At 37.4% G+C, this 18,094-nt stretch overlaps 1 protein-coding gene across 1 annotated transcript; it reads right to left on the bottom strand.

Moving 5' to 3' along the window:
- Window positions 1-11,123: 11,123 nt before the first annotated feature.
- Window positions 11,124-16,215, bottom strand: LOC107709570 (atypical chemokine receptor 3-like). Its single transcript, XM_016514076.1, has 2 exons — window positions 16,071-16,215; window positions 11,124-12,993 (listed from the first exon to the last, which is right to left on the bottom strand). Exon 2 carries the CDS (start codon window positions 12,945-12,947, stop codon window positions 11,859-11,861), a length of 1,089 nt encoding a protein of 362 aa, XP_016369562.1. The 5' UTR covers window positions 12,948-12,993; window positions 16,071-16,215; the 3' UTR covers window positions 11,124-11,858.
- Between the last annotated feature and the right edge of the window lie 1,879 nt (window positions 16,216-18,094).

Consider the following 18,094-nt stretch of genomic DNA (forward strand, 5'->3'; position numbering starts at 1 on the left):
GAATAATGTATATGAGAAGAATATATGTGTTTTGATCGACACATTTCTTTTGTCTTAAATTCAGTTCTCCTTTGCACCCTTTTCTTTCTAATTTTCTGTATCCTGCACACATCTTTCATTGATTTTCTCTTATTATTCTCAGTTTGTCCAACAGCTGGTGTCATGCTTTGTCCATAACTGTATATGTCCAGGGGACAACCATTCTCATCTATCTTTTTTGTCTCTTCTTACATTCACACACAAAATAACACTGCAGCAGGTGATGAGAGCTCTTCTCCATCTCATCCTCCGGCTTTACGGCCATCTGTGGCCTCCTGAAAAGACTCCACTGAATAAACAAGTCTCATTGCCTTCTCCTCAAAGGCTCCATTTGCTCTTATATTACAGGCCACCTATAAAATGCCCTGTAGGGTGTAGGCCGTTCTGTCAATTTAACCAGTTTCCCTTAGTAACAGTGTCAAGCATACCATACATCTGACTGCAGGGTGAAATATGATAATTGTATAGAGAAGTAACTATATAGAGAAGGATTTCCAGATAATAGCATTTGTGGAGTGTCTGGGCCTCAATTCAGACCTTTTCAATGCAGCTCTATTCTAGGATTGCATATGTTGACATTCTTACTGATACATTCTTATCTACAGACACTCTTCAAATATGTTACTTTCTGACAAATCCAACAAAAGAGACTTTATTTACACTTAAAAGGGTTAGAGTTAGGGCTACCAGTCAAATGTTTGGAATAATTAAGAATTTTTTTTAATGTGTGTGTGTTTTTGAAAGACGTCTTTTGTACTTAGAAAGGCTGCATTTATTTAATAAAAAATAGTAATATTGTTTAAAAAGTATGAACAATAAAATATGAACTGTTTTATATTTGAATATATTATAAAATGTCATTTATTCCTGTGATGGCATTGAAGTTTCTATTCATCAAATCCTGAAAAACCCTGTTTCACAGTTTCCAAAAAAAAAAATATTAAGCAGCAAAAACTTGTTTTCAGCACTTATAATAATAAGAACCATTATTAATAATTGAGCACCAATAATTATTTCTAATAACTGAGCACCAAATCAGCATATTAGAATGGTTTCTGTAGGATCATGTGACATATATACAATTGTAATATTACTGTTACAATTTACAATATCACTGTTTTTACTTTATTTTTGATCAAGTAAATGCATCCTTGTTGCACATAAGAGACTTATTTTGTTTGAACTCAGACTGAACTTTGCAACTATTAAAAGGCCTCATGTATGAAACAGATGTCTAAGTGCAAAACTCCTTAATAAACTTGTTGGTAATAATGGTGATGAAGGTGATGTCAGTATTGTAGATTCCTTTTAAAACTCTTGCTTATCCATCACAGGCAGAGAAAGAGAGAGCCTCATTTCCCCTCCCACTGCACTTCTACCCTGATAGATGGGTTCCTGCCACCCCACAGTCGAGTTGCCTGATGAAACCGAGTTTAAAAGCGAAGCACCTGCATGGTGATGCTGTCAGCCAACTCCTTACCATTTATAACACTAATAGTGCACTACAAATTGAGCTGGAAGTATCTTAATGCTTCTGCATTTAAAAAAAAAAAAGATTATCTGTAACAAAGTTCTAAATGCTTCTGCAGTTAAAAAAAAACTTGTATCAGTAATGGAGTTCTAAATGAAAGTTCAGAAGGAGCTTGTTCATCTAGTCCTGCAAAACAAAACATAAGTGACTGCTAAGCTCACTTCAACTCCAAACTTCATTGATCATATCACATGATTATTTGCAGCCTTTTTTTTGTGAGACTGGGAAAACGGAAGTGGCTTACAAATGAAAACTCATGGAATGTGCTTTGACATATTTATTTGCACTTCTCTGAGCAAATGAAACAGACAGCAAAAAGAAATACTGTGTCTTCTCCCTTTCTAGGAAAAGAAATGCTGTTTCTTTTCCTGCCCTGCTCTGTCTCTCCGAGTGTGTGTGTGTGTGTGTGTGCGTGCATGAGTGCCCGTGTATGTGCTCTCACCCCACCATCTCGGAGTCGTTTAGTCTGGGTCTCACTGTGTTGAATGACTCACTGTGTAGGATGGGCCAGTTTGTGTGCCATGGAGCAAGTCTTAAAGCTGACCCTCAGCGTCTCTCATGAAGGAATGTGTGGGCTCCCTGCTCCACTAATCCAACACCTGCCTTTAGTAAACCCAGCCTGGGCCTGACCACAGACCTCCCAGGTTAGTCAACCCCTCTCTCAACACTCAGGTGAGGTCTGCAGTACAGCCACTGAAGGTCTTGCATTCATTCGTCTTTTGAAAGAAACCTTGCATATGAGCTCAGAGATTTTTCTAGTGGAACGTGAGGGATAAGTTTTCCTGATAGGGTTTTAAGGAACACATCAATCATGTGTAATGTCATTATTCTGAACGTGTCAGCCAATACTGTAAAAACAACTGTAAAGCAAAACATTCGCTCTGGCTTTTAGTTCTTTTAAAAACATATTTCTACCTCTGGTTCTTTTTCATTTGCTTTGAATGAGCTTAGTTGACTTACATATATTCAAGCAATATTAGCCTTTCAAGATCATGCCAACCGGCAAGAGCTGTTTGAATTACCCCAGAATGCAGTTTAACCAAATGTTATTCAAACGAATTCTTGTGGGAATGCATTTTATGCAAGCAAACTTTTCACTTACCTTTTGTCATTGGTGTGATTAACTGTTTACTTTTAGATCCCAGTGTGTTTCTGCTTGACTCTCTTACTAAATTCACACAATACATGGGAGTTTATCATGCCTAGTAGAGCACATTTAAGGCCTGCAAGTTTTAATGTTTATCACAAGTAATCTTGATAAAACTTGATCTAACAAATCATGAAATTATGATCCCATGTAATCCCATGTCTTTTCAAGTAACTCTGTAGTAATTACAAGAGTTATCTCTTGTAATTACAAACCTGTATGCATATATTTCTACTATGGAACATAAAAGAGTTTATTTTGAAGAATGTCGGTAACCAAACGGAAGAATGTTGGTAACCAAATTTTCAAAGTATTTTTTGGCCATTCTATGGAAGTCAATGGGACCTGAAACCATTTGGTTAACAACATCCTTCGAAATGTCTTCTTTTGCGTTCCACAGAAGAAAGAAATACAGGTTTGGAATGATATGACTGGGAGTAAATGCTGACAGAATTTTCTTTTTTTTTTTCTTTTTTTTTAAACGAGAAGCTTTATGTCACATTGTGGGATCTCAAAGGTCAGTGATTGCCTGCTAAAGTAAAAAGAGGGCTTCAGGATGTCATGGGTGGGATATTGTGGCTTTTCATAGCTGCAGGCTGATCCTAAATATAAAAAGAACAGGAAGAAAATGGGAAACCAAGATTGAGAGTGGAGGAAACAGAAAGAATAAGGTGTCCAGGTGCTGGGATTTGGTGTTGAGTGTCCACAGAGTGCTTGGGGCAACAGATTTCTCACACCTGATCTGAGGTGTAGTCTCCTCAGAGTATCAGTCTGCAACTTCTGTCTCTAGTACAAGGCCATTCATTTACCAGGTTCAGCAGTAGTTGTGTCACATTTATTGGCCGCATGTCTCAATTCATAATAGTAACCATTTTAAAAAGGATTCTTATTCCTTGTGCAGCATACCTGTAAATTACTGTAATTTCTTTCTTACTTTGGAATGTAAAGGTTACTTTTAAAAAAATGAGGCAGCATCGTCACAGCTGACCAGAGTACATGCTTTTGTTAGCATAGACAGAGTGTTGTGGTAAGCTAACAAGTTAAGGCTTTCGTCCTTTTAGCTACGGTATTAGCTGTGGAAATGGAATGGAATGTTAATTTTATTGTCTTGTAATTATTTCACATAAACAAAACATGTATTTTAACTTTTTAGAACTGTTTAAATGCTATTTTGTTGTAAAGGCTTACTACTTAGCATTAGCAATTCGAATCTGTGGCTCTGTGGAATTTTGTCAAGTTTTGCTAAGCAGTCACAGCATCAACACAGGTCAAGGTCAAAACCCTGTTCTTCAATCACATCCCACGCTGTTTTGAATTGAATGTGCCCACACTTTTCACACTGTTTCTCTCTTTTTCTCCTTATCACGCTGCCTCTCACTGTGCCAGCGAGTTAGCGAAGCATCAGAGAGTAATTCTTAATGGCTTTGCATACAGTCCTGCACACTTGGCGTAGGCTGGACAGCTACAATGGTCTCACAATTGCCCACTGCTCTAAACATCTCTCACCATAGCTAAATGTTGATAAGCCAGCCTGAGCTGCAGCTAGACCTGATGGGAGACAAATAGTCCCTGATAACGAAGTGGAATCCAGACAAAAACGACCATCCCCCCTCTTACAATGAGGGCTAGAATGTAAGAGAAGATTTTAAGAAAAGTGGCATGCCAGTGAGGAACCGTTGAACCTGAATAAGCCAGTTTAACCGGCCTTATAGGAGATTTGGTGGTGTAATGTTTCCTTAATGCTGTGTGACAGTGAACAAGAGAGAGCGTTGTAATGAGATATGTAAGAAACTAAATGTGTCACATGCATCATTAAGTATGAAACTTTCACCTCTATATCTTTCTTTCTTGAAACAGTTTGTCCTTTAGGACACTGAGTGTTCAGTTAGTGAGTAAGAGACCAGGAAGGGTACAATAGTATCATATGAACTTTAAACCTGTCTCTTTAAATTACTGTAATGCTTGTGAAAGCAGAAGTCTGAGGGTTTGATAGTTGGCCAGAGTGTTATTTATGGACGAGGATGTGTGTAAAGTTTAGGCAGTGGGTCATTCCAAGTTAATACGTGAGCTTTTCAGCATTTACCACTGAATTCTTTCTCTGACGTAATGTATGATTGTTTTAAGAAGAATGCAAAAAGGAAAAATGTGTGGGGTACTTGAGATGGCCAAATATAATATTCATCAGAAAAATTACCACCTCAAAAAAGAAAGAAAAAGGTAGCACATTACAATAATGTTAAAGTATATTTACATTAAGTATGAATTACAAGAAAAGTATGAAAACAATGAACAACAATAGTTATTGCTAAATTATCAAGATACTATTGCTTATTAATGTTCATTGATAATACATTAACTCATGATCATTTATAATACTTAAAAATACTTTAAAAGTATTAGTATATGTAGATAGCATTGCACAAGATATAAATGTTCTATTGTTCATTATTATATTGCGTTAACTTTTATTACTGTTGTTCATGTGTAGAAGCTTATTGTAAATTACTAATTATATATTATTATATATTGTAAATTACTAGTAATACTAATCTTACTGATACTGAACTGTTGTTATGCTACATATACAGAACACAGTGGCCCTCAATGGACATTTTTGGTAATTTAAGTCTGAATTTCATGACCGTACATACAAAATATCAAACCAAGTGACATCTGCAAACAATGAGAGCTTTTCGCTGAGCCACTTTTTTAAAATCGTTTTTAACTAGCTGGTCTCAAGATCATTTTTCATGAAAGAATAAGGTCAGTTCCTCTAAAGTTCACACAGGTGTCCAAGCTGAATAACCACACATGTAATTCATCACATTAACAAATGAACATGTTCCACATTTAACAATGGAAAAGTCCAAGACCACCCCAAACACACACACACACTCACAAAAATTATAATTCATTTTGTGAATGGTTATGTGTGCTTGCTCTTTTTTCAATGTGACAATGTTATGCAAGACATTAATACATTTTATGCAAGACATGAATACATATATGAAATATTAATTAAATATTTTTAAATACTACTGTACTATGATTAAAAAAACGATTTGAATATAATTTAACATGTAGTTGCCAGTCTTCAGTGTCACGTGATCCTTCAGAAGTCATAATATGCTGAGATGGTGCTGAGACATGCTGAGAATTTTTTATTATCATTGTTGAATGCTGCTTAATATTTTTGTGAAAACCAGTCAAAATGTAAAAAAAAAATCAAAAGAAATAAATACTTTTTTAAATACTGCATGAACAAGGACAAGAAATAAAACTGATCAAAAGTTAAAGAAAAGACTTTTATAATGTTACAAATTATTTCTGTTTCAAATAAATGCTGAATTTCTATTACAGTTTTTCTCGATTGCTAAAACACTATAACCAGGCTTTTGAACTAAAATTTCAAAACCATAACGGCATTTTTCAAAAAGCACACCCATTTTGCTGAACTATAAACACTATTCCCCTGCTTTAACACATGAATCAGATTTGGTGAACTGTTACTGCAAAACTCTACACACAAATCCCTACATTTCTCAGTGCTTACACCATGTGGTCATTTAAAAAGCACTAGCATTCAATACTGTTCACTCAAGTCAGCACAGCTTGAGCTCAATTAGCAAACAATTACCCAGGTGGAAACACTAAGAGTCAAAATTGAACACACATCAATCAGATCCTTCAATAAATAGATAAAAGGGCCCGAATCAGTTCACTGAGCTTTGGAACAATGGATCCACAGAGAAATGAAGGAAGGTGGAAAGTGTATGACCGAGAACCTTATATCCGTGCTCACCTCCTCCAGGCCATGGAAGAAGCCTGCCTAGACATATCAGTAGATGCATGCCAGGGGTGGATCAGGCATGCAAGAGGATTTTACCCTCGCTGCCTGGCTAGGGCCAATATAGCCTGTGATGTGACGGGATGCTGAGGCGGAATTATTTTATTTTATTTTTTTTACAGTTGTACTGTGTAGTACATGAATGAATAAAAATGTGCCAATGTATACATTGGTTGTGTCTTTTGTGTTCATGTGAAAAGGTTTTTGAGGGGGAGAACCACAAGCAACATAACTTACCAGTTTTGGATATATTGTTTTTGGTCTTTCGGGCTTGAACTGATGGTAAAACTAACGACATTATTAACTGTCTTGATATTTACTTTGAAAGCTGAAGCTCGTGATTATGGTAAGGGGCGTTACATTTCCGACACGTGCTTGTGGTGTTCGGCCAATCACAATGCACTGGGTCAGCTGGCCAATCACAGCAGCCTGCGCTTGTCAAAGGAGGGGGCTTTGTTGAAAACGACGCGTTTGAGAGAGGCGGGGCATAGAGGACCTACAATAATGTACAGTATTTGAAAAATAATGTGTTTTTTGAACATTAAAGCATGTCAACATATTCTGTTACACCAAATACACAAAATAATGATCTTTAAAATAGCATCATATGACCCCTTTAATCAAGAATCCTGAAAAAATTAAGCAGCAAAAACTGTTGTCAGCATTGATAATAATAAGAAGCATTAATAATAATTAAACACCAATGATAAATGATAATAACTGAGCACTGAATTAGCAGATTTAAAAAAACATACAAAAATAATCTCAATAATTCCAAATTTATGACCGGAAATATATATATTAAGGGAAATATATATCTGATCCTGGCTGTCTGGGTGTGTGATGGTGGATTTACTGTCCATTGTACCGCACATTATAAGATCATTTCAATGTGAATGAAATCTGTGGCTGCATTTAAACTATGCAGGGAAACTGAAAAAACTCTCACTATGTCTTGAGCTTTCAGAACACACAATTCAGCCGTGTTTTTTTCTCTGCCAAAGGCCCAAGCTCCAGGCTACGGGTCTCCTGTGAACTCTTTTTCTCCACACAACAACAGCAGTGCCCCAGCCCTTCACTCAAACTCAGACTCCGCCCACACGTCTGTCAGCGACATGAGCAGCCCCCGCTCTCCGTTAATACATCTAGGCACATACTCAGAGGAACAGAGCTCAAAGCCTGCCACTTATACTCACTGGCATTATGAATGCTGAGTAATTCACAGGAAATGGTTACGTGCAGAACTGCTCCATAAATTAATGTCTTAGCATATTTTATGCTGCTGTTCAGCTGCTTGGTCCAATTTTATTCTGTTTTCAAAAATAAGATCATCCAAGCACATCAGATAGTATGTCAGAATCATAGCCAAGCGTGTTGGTGCACATAATCGCTCTATGTGTGAAGGAATTCTAATGTCAACATCCAGAAGTCAGGAGTTTTCTACATTTCTTGCCGTAATTTTCATTTTCAAGACGTCAACATTTTTCTACTGGTGAAATTCATCAATGTAACAGAGGGTTATTATTGTATCAAAGGTTAAAACTGTTGGGGAAGAGAAATGACTCTCATTTGTTTCCACATCCACCGCCTAAAAACCCTAGGGGGGAATAGTGTCTCGCTCTTTTTTTCTGTCTGTCTCTTATTCCATTTCTCTTTATTCTATTTCTTCGTTCGCCCAAGTTCACTCTTCCTTGTTTCTCATTTAATATGTTTAAACACAGTGAAACTTCACTGATACTGTGGTTGCATGCAAATTTTGTACAAATAACCAAGGAAAGGAAATTGTGTCATCTCCTTTTTTGTGTGTTGCTGTAAGTTTATCTGATGCCCAGAGAAACATAATTCACTGTAATAAATCTCTTCCCATTATTGTTCTTCTGCCAAAACAACCCTTCTCTCTTCAAGGACTGTTGTAAGAAAATAATCATGTGGATCTCCTTTTCCGCTTTTGCCCGCATCCTTCCAGATTCAGCTGTCCTCTCCCAACTGTGTTCAGAATCTCGGCCCAATCAGACAGATCTTGACCCGCACACAAACCATGTAAAATTGAACTTGTGGTCTCATTACCAAACAATGGAATTGAAGGGCGAGTTAGTGCAGTGTTACAGGCTAAACACAGTGAGATGGTTGATGGCCCATTAGCTTCTCTCACAGGGTGGTTCCCAGCAGGGTTTATTAATGACCTTAGAGTGCTAATGACCTTTCAGTCTTCACTTTCTCTCTACCTGTAAACTGATCCACCGAAAGTGACTCTATTGTCTGATTCTCAGGGCTCTCTGTATCACTCTCTCTGCCTCACTTGTGCCATTCTCTTTGGCACAGTGTTACCATTGCCACCTTTCCCCGATTAAGAGGGGCCCAGGGAATATCCCAGATGATAAATCACAATACTGACACAAAAACATACACATTCTGAATCGGGCTGACCTTTGGAGAGGTGTTCTCCTGCATCACTTAGCGGAAACTGAACTCTGTAGACAGTGCAGCTAAGTCTACTGTAAAAGTCTTAGTGGAAAGAACAAAATCTGGATTCTAATCCTGAAACAAAATTGATTTCAAGAATAAAGTTGTAATATCCCAAGAATAGCATCAGAATTATTCAAGAATAAAGTCAAAGCATTATGATATAAACATGATACAAAGAAAGTAAAGTCTCATTTATTCTGTTTCTCTTTGGATAATGGTTCCAAAAGTAAAATTTTACAATAACCTTTTGTGCAATGTTAAAGGCTCCTAATGAAACAAAAGATGCCAAAAAAAAAAGAACATTTCTTTTTCAGAGTGTAGAATTGCCACCCACAAAAACAGAGAAACTGCTTTTCCTCATAGCAAATATCCAGCCCATATGAAGATGCTATGTTAGTGTCGCACATTAGCACTGCCATATTCAAACTGCCATATTCACTCTCATTGTCCATCTTTACAAATATTGAAATCCCAGTTTGGACTAAATACAGCTGTCTTTCAAGAGGATGTGAAAGAAAGTTCACTGGGATTCTATTTAGAGGTAATTTTTGTGCTGACAGTTTATTAAATCATCCAAATGAGGTATGTGGTACAGTGAGTTCTGAAAGATGTGTCGTGACCAGAAAAATGTGTTTAGCAACAAGAACCTTCTGTCTTTTAATTAAATGCAGTAAGTAATACTTCTTAAAGCACAGGTTTGAACGCACATAGTAAGCAGGTCAGGTTATGTTTCTATATTTCTTTTGATTCAGGGGATTCCCAAGTGTCATAATACTCTCCTTCCAAAACATTAGTGTTTGTGAAAATCATAAATCGGTGCTTCATATCATTTTTTTTTTTTTACGGGAGAGAATAAGCCTTGTTATTTTCTGCGGACTTTCCAAGAGAATGGTAATAATGCCTTCTCTAATTTGCACTGTCTAGAAACCCAGTCACAGGGTATATTTGAAACAAACACCTGGAACTTCTTCAGAACTACAAAGGAGAAGCACAGAAAACGAGGCTCCTGGAACAGTTGGTATGGATTAAACTTCCCTTCTCTCTGAGGCGAACTCACTGAAGATACAGAATGAGTCTGACCTCCCTGGAGATGTAAGTACACACAAACGCATACACAACCATACCCATATGAACCAGTAAGTAATGTCTGTTCATCATGGCAATATAAGCCACATGGGCAGTTTTCCACTAAAAATGAGTTGTAAATTTCTTTTACTTTGATCATATGTAGGTCTGAATGTAGGCTTAAGCTAAATATAAAACGAAAAATGCATAGGGTTTATTTTAGAAATGAATGCAAATTCACAAACTATAATGATTTGATAAGACTTTCAAGTAAGGTTTAATTTACTAATATCCTAATAAACTAATATATATGACTAATATTTAATACTCCATGATAATAATCTTGCTTAATGATAATTTTCTACATTTACTAATAGATTTTTAAGATTTAAAGTTGTATAACATTTGTTAATGTATTATAAACAAACATCAAGTTAACATTAACCTAAGGGGGTGTTTACACGACACTGTTTTCAACTAAAAAGCTGAAAACATTTTAAGCATTGCCAATTGCCAATTCATTTACAACAGTGTTTTGAGGGTCTAAAAATGAAAACTTGTTTCAAAGAAAACGGGATTCAAAGAGCAAGTTTTTGACTCGTTATTTTCTCTGTGTAAACTACAAAAACGCAAATTTCTGAGAATTTGTGCGATTTTCTGACATTATGCACATGCGTATTATGTGTTTGCATAGTTTCTTTACAAAGTGACATCGGCAACTACTTGCCTGACATGCATAACACAGCAAAAAAAATAAATAAATTGTTGTGTAAACATACCCCTAATTAACTAATAGCGTATTTAATAATGTAAACAAATTCAACCCTATCATTATCATTAAATTATTAATGATCTTGCATATCAGAAGTAGTGTATGTCTTCTAGATGTATTGTAAAAGATACATACAAAAGATACAAGGCATAACACAGGCATGTAATAATTAAGCTAATGCTTAAAAAGTGTGTTTATGGGTTCATTTGTAATACACAGACAAAAAAAAACATCCTTAAGACAATTCTGAGAAGTTTGATACATCTTTTAATAGCACATTTTTATATGTCAGACAATACTTCAAAACACTGATCACATACACAGAGTATATAAATATCATTTTATTTACAAAACATTTACAAATGCTGCTATCATTGTTCTTGAAATGTACAACTTATCAAAAAAGTGTATCATTTTCCACACGCACAGCATACAGCATGACATCAATTTACAATAGCTATATCTAATCTTGATTTGGACTTGTTTCTCTCCACTCAGTTGTTTGGGTTTCCAATATTCCCCTCCGTTTGACCAGACATAACATAACTGTACATTAATGTGTATGAAAACGTGACCTATAGTTTAAGCATGTTGTAGTCTTTCCAGCAGATGTAGGAAAGCCACAGATAAGTGGCAAAAGGGTTAAATGTGTCTCTCTGTGGCCCCAGGACCGGAACAGGGCCTTTTCCACCAATTTCACAGACACAAAAGCCTAGCTAAAGTTACTACGCTTACATGCGCTTACAAATCAAATCAATACAAGTGCTTTCTCAATACATCTATAACTGTCATAAAATTGAACAAAGGAAATAAACATTCATCTGTTTATAAAGGTAAGCAAACTGTATGTATACAAAGTTGTTTCACTATTTTACAAACATCTAATATGGCAATTCCTCAAGAGCAAGACGTCCACAGAGATTTACAAGACTGTTCCCTGTGTGTCTCTGAGATTACAAGTTTGGTGTTGATCAGCACCATCATAGAATGTTCATAACGGTCCCTGGTTCTCCACAGCAGAGTATTCTGTCTCAGACACATGTGAGGCATCGATAAGCCTAGCGAGGCCAGTTTTGGTAGAGTACTTGAAGATGAAGGCTTTCATCAGGTCGTAACGGTAGTTCTTGTTGATGAAGTTGTAGATGATGGGGTTCACGCAGCAGTGAAGGAGAGAGAACCACTGGGTGAGATTCAGTGCTGCATAGAGAGCGTTCTCCAGTGTGCAGTTGAAGGGAAGCACGTTGAGAAAGGTTAGAGTGTCAAGCAGGAGAGCTCCATGGTAAGGAAGCCAACACACTAGGAAGACCACAATGTAGGTGAAGATGAGGCGACGGCTGATACGACGTTCCTGGTCAGCTGAGGGTTGGATGGTACTGGCCAGGAGGACGTAGAACACAGCAATGATAGGGAAGGGGATGGCAAAGCCAAGCATGAAGAAGCTCATTTGGATTCCAACTGTCCACTCCTTAGTACTGTCCACCGGGTACATAGGTTTACATATGATGCTGTCTGAATGGCTGGATTTCTCCGCCTGGAGGAAGTATGTTTCAGGGAGGGCGGCAAAGAATGCCAGTAGCCAAACGCCAACACAGATTAGCTGCCTGGTCCTTCTCTTCCTCTGACTGGAACCATCTCCAAAAAGTTTCACGGACACGTAGCGGTCCACACTCATACATGTAAGGAAAAAGATACTGCTGAAGAGGTTGACACTGAAGATCAGGTGTGTAATTTTGCACATAGCATCACCAAAGGGCCAGTGGCCGAGTTGAAGCAGAGAACTAATGGAGACCGGAAGAGTGGCCACTACGCAGAGGTCAGCGATGGCAAGGTTGAGGATATAGAGGTGAGTTTCATAACGTTTCCTTTCAGATCGCACGTTCACCCACACCACCAGAGCATTGGCGGCAAGGCCGATGATGAAGAGGAAGATGTAGAGAATGGAGAGGGCATAAAGCAAAGCCCTCTGGCTGAAGGTGCTGTGACACACTTCCACATGGGAGACATTATCGTCAAGGGTTGAGAAGTTCAGATCACCCAGTGCGTCCAAAATGTCATTGAAGTCATTCACGTTCACACTCATCTTGGCACGTCTTCGTTATTGCCACTTTTGGGGCACAACGGCAGTCCTGAAACAAAAAACAGGCACTGTTATGACACGTAGGCAGACAAAAAATAACAAGAATAGGGTCTAATTAAACTCAGAGGGACAGAAAAATGTATAACAAAGAAAGTTTATTTATAAAACACACATAATCTGAAACATCTCGAACACACCAGGGTCCCTTGTCAGAGGGCAGGACCTTGTACTGCATAAGAGGATTTGCTCATTGCATGGATTTATTGCACTAAATATATGAATAAATTCAGACTATCAATGTCACAAATTCAAAAAGGGAAGAGTCAATAACAAAAAAGAATGTCCAGAATAAAGAAGGAAAAATCTTAGTTTTCACGTTCATTGTATTCATGAAGACTTTCAATTTAATCAATGTCATGTGGTGTAACCATCAAGTAAAAAGTGATAGCATATTTTTTTCTCTGCTTGAATACTCATGATTGTACACATCCTAATTATTATTTGTAAAAAAAAGATTTAAAAAAAAGTTTTGTTCACAAATAATGTAACATTTTTATTAAGAAATATGTTTTTTAAGAGTTGCACCATATGACATTTTACAACATGAACCACCCTTGCCTTGTCTTAGAAAGGTCACATTTTCTGATATTTAGGAGGTTTATTGACTTTGAAACACAGTCATGAACGACTGCACGTGTTTTTTCTGCATGTTGGTTGCACCACATGACTGATTTTGCAGACAAAGTTTTTACAAATTGTTCAAAATTTGTTTTAGTGTTACTTCATTGTGTGTGATATTATCAAACTAAATTAATAAAAAAGCAATAGTGCTTCATTGCTCAAAGGCTGTGCTGTACTACTCTGCTGAACATAAGGACTAGATGCCCAGAAGCAAAACTCAGATGGCTGAGCAAAAACTTGATGGCAGACCTCTGCTGTCATGCAGTGACCCAGTGGAAAACTAAGTAGATATCCATGGCAAATGGGAGGCATTTTTCCTATACAAAAAGTTCAACACAACCAATGGGCCATGCGATAGAGTACAATGATAGAGAACAGAGTGTGACGCCTCTGGAGGCATTAGAGAGACTGATGCCCGTTAGAAGTGAGACAAGTCATAGATAGAAGGGAGGAGGATGGGCGGCGGCTGCTCCCTCTGCGACACAGAGGGGTGAAAGGTTCTTTTCTCAATATGATATGCTCAGCTTGAGGACTGGATGCCAGGCTTTGAACTGACAAAAGCTAAAGAGAACAGAGAACAGCCACACACTGGCGCTATTTCAAAGTTTTTCATTTACACATTCCCAAACACACATGTACACACGTCTCTAATCACACATTTTTCATCTTCAACCCTCAGGGCTTTCATAATAATAAAAACATTGGAACATTTAGGTATGCTTTTAAAAATGTGTGCAGTGAAGCAGAAATGATCAACACAGTAATGCTCTTTCTTAATCTGTCATTTTTGAAGTAAACATGAAGAAATAAGTTTAATATAAACAAAATATCAGTTTCCAATTGGCCTGGTGTTAAAAAAAATACTACTGCAAACTTGTGTTTTGCTAAAGAACCATCAAGTGATAGAATTTGTTTAGGCTTGTTTATTTTCATTCCAAATCAACCCGCTGTTTTGACCCTGGAACACAGTTAGCGCCTGACCTTAATATCATTAAAGGAAATATGAGAAGTGACACAGCTGCTCTTAATGCATCCTGTGATCCTTACATACAGCAAGATCCTCTAAAACAAAGACAGAGCTGGACTTATTTTACAGCTTTCTACTCTGACATCATTAGATTATGGAGACAGAGAGGGCAGCATAAACCTCTGACCTGACTTACCAGGTGCAATTAAAAAAATCAGGTGTCATAAAATGTGATGGTCCATGACATACGGCCCAAAGCACCACCATCACGTCCCCCAGCCTTGTTGTAAAACTGTTGCATTTACACTGCTCAAACACAACGGCCCCCTCACCTGATCTCACGGCCCCAGGCAGCAAGCACACTTGCCCGCACAAAGAGTTAGCATTGCGGACACAGCGACTCTCCGTCCAGTCCCCTCCTTCCCCCTCTCTCCCTGTCTCTCTCACTTGAAGTCTCTAAGTTCCCTTGAAACTCAGTAGTGTTTCACTCCAAGTGTTTTGCAAGCATGAAGGGAATCATCAGTCATGGTTAAAGCATGAAATCTTCACTGTAAGTGTGATTGTGAGGAAAATGATGTAACAACAATACAATGAGCAAAACAAATCCCATGAAAGTAAACTGAAAGTGAATGAATACTAGTAGATAGGCTACCAAGGAAATTTAAATTAATTAATCCCACAGAACGTTACTATAGGCTCCTATAGTTACTATAATGTAACTAAAAAAAAATCAGAAATACATATTTTATATAAATAAATTTTTATTTATAAATAGAAACAACTGCAAAAAAAAAAAAAGCTAATAATAATAGCAAGTTGCCTGAGTCAACACTGGAGAAGAGTTTCAATTACAGAAGTGAATATATATCGCTGAAACCACCTTTGGTCCCAAATTCCCGTAAAATTCACATGCAATTTTAAAAATGAACAAAACGCGGCTTCTCTATACCTCAACCAACAAACAACCTCACTTTTTACATGAATGGATTCACAGGAACCGAGAAAACAGACCGAAAGAGTCTCGAAAGAAAGAGTTCCTCTACCTGGCCCCTTTATACAAGACACAAGAGTGCATATCCTACTCTTAAAAGAAGAATTTCAAATGATGTAGCCTATTCTCTAATGTGCAACAGCATTCATTTTATGTTAAATGAAATAGGCTACAAGTGGACACTGGTATTAAAGGGACAAATCCGCGGGATGCGACACTGCTAATCCACACCTCCATCTGAGAGTTTCGGGCTCGCGTTAAAGAGTGCTTTTTAAGTACCTTAACTTTCAGAGTGTAAAATTAGAGCAAGCTACGTAAGTCTTTAAAGTCAATATTAAAACTGATAACTTATAACACATTATATCATTAGTTTTAAGTGTTTGGATATCAGTATGGTCCGATACGCGTATGAAAAGGCTGCATTTAAAAACCCAAATCTCTCACGCAAAAACACGTGCACACACAAACAAGACGTAAAAATAAACTTACAATCCTTGCGGTATGTTTTGGTGCTCCTGGACTTTTAAATGTAGCCTTTGGTAACGAGATTCCGATGCCTGGAGAAAATGTCAGTCTTGTGGTTATCCGTACGAGAGCATGGCGTGATTGTCCCTCTGCGCTCTCTGCACCAGCTGATATAGTGCTGCGAGTAACGCCTCCCGAGGCCGATCGGAAAAGTGAATCACTCAAGTTTCTGTCCAACAACAATGTGAGTGGCGGACGTGCGACACATCGGATTTCCACTCCCTGTTAAAATAGCGATATAAACAAAAAGACTGTTCGAATTTCAGAATAAGCTTTTGTGTTTTTGTTTTCGCACAAGAGTTGTTTAGAAAAAAAAATCAAAGAAGCATATGCATGCGAAAGTTTTATTGAGGACTTGTAAGTCCCTCCAGTTCCACAGGCTGAAATATGCTTCATGTACAAATATTCTCAAGATTTGTATAGGCTATCAGTAAAGCATTTTAGATAGTTTTTGCACTTTTCAATCATGAATACTGTAACAATAAATATTTTATATTGCTAACATGCCATTCAAATAGTTAAAAATGTCATATATAAATTGATATATTCATATTTGAATGTACCAACTGATCTGTTAAGTACTCTGGTTTGATAATGACTAATAATAAACTAATATGCACGTATTATAGGGCCTAATATCATATTAATATGACTTAATTATTATAATATAATATTACCGGTAATATGACTTAATTCTTAATGCTAAAGTCTCACTTAAAATCCAACTTGCAACGTGTAGTTAGTAGCAGGTGAATTTTGTTTTGTTCTTCTTCCTGTCCCACGACTGTTTTATTCTTTTTGCATCCTCTTGGCAATCCCTCAAAGACTTCCAGGCAGTCGGTTAAATTTAACCACAAGGAAGCTCACCTGTTCTGAATCTTCAGCTGGCCTCTGTTTAGCTTTAGATTTTCTGGCTAATGGCCAGTGCCTATTGTATGTGTGATATGGAAAAGTGGAAACTGAATTGAAACATTCTCAACAATATCAATGGAATCTTAATGGATAAATTGTTCAGAAGTATGGATTGAAATGATGCATTTGATTGTAGACGCAGTAGTGCATTGATTCAACTGCAAAACATAATTTGGCTTCCTCTAGCAATGTGAGGGTACTGATGGAAAGAGATAAGCCAGATGAATGCAACTGTAACCACAACATTACACGGAAAGTGTTAAGTCTTGCCAGCATTATTTTTTGATTGTGTGAATAATTTGGACGGAGATTGATCGATGTGCTTCTCCATGTAAACATATCAAATGAGATGGAACACCTGCCAAAACAAAAAAACACATAAATTGTGGAGCTGCCCCTGAAATAGGAAAATACGCATTAAACGTACGTACACATGCAAGGACTTTCCAGCATAACAGTTCCCACATTAAAGGCAACTTCACACCAGACTCACCAACATTTGATTGTTCAGTGGTCTCTTTTTTGAAGACCACGCAGGGTGGAAACCATCAGGTCTTTTTGTGAGTAGCATGCATAGAAATCCAGCAGTTGAAAAACATTTGGTTTTAGTTAGGGGCGTAGTCTGGTAAACCGAGACATGTTCCAAATTAAAGATTGTTAAAATGGTCTTTCCATCTTATTAAGTTTTCACTGGAGTCCATTCTTTGTGTCTGCAGGAAAGGAAAGAAAAAGTTTTTCACAAAATAACACTGGTTTCGGATTAAATACTTGCGGGGGTTTAACACAGCCTGTCTATAAAACAAAAATATCACAAATTTTTTGACAACCTCATTGTTGACAATTTTATTAACAAATTGCTATCAGCAGTAGCCTATAGCTGTTCACATCCCATCATAGAGGGAAGCCTGTAAGGGAACACAGAACCCTTAAACGTTTATCCATGGTGGGACCACCAGGAAAGTATGAGACAAGGACAAATGATGCATCCGTTGATAAATAAAGTTCACATTGCACTTCCACAGTCTGCGTTTACATACCTACCTGCCCACATGGTCTTTTGGCTATAGAATTCAA

Source organism: Sinocyclocheilus rhinocerous, unplaced genomic scaffold (assembly GCF_001515625.1).
Source record: "Sinocyclocheilus rhinocerous isolate Xijiao unplaced genomic scaffold, SAMN03320098_v1.1 scaffold806, whole genome shotgun sequence".
Classification (NCBI taxonomy): domain Eukaryota; kingdom Metazoa; phylum Chordata; class Actinopteri; order Cypriniformes; family Cyprinidae; genus Sinocyclocheilus; species Sinocyclocheilus rhinocerous.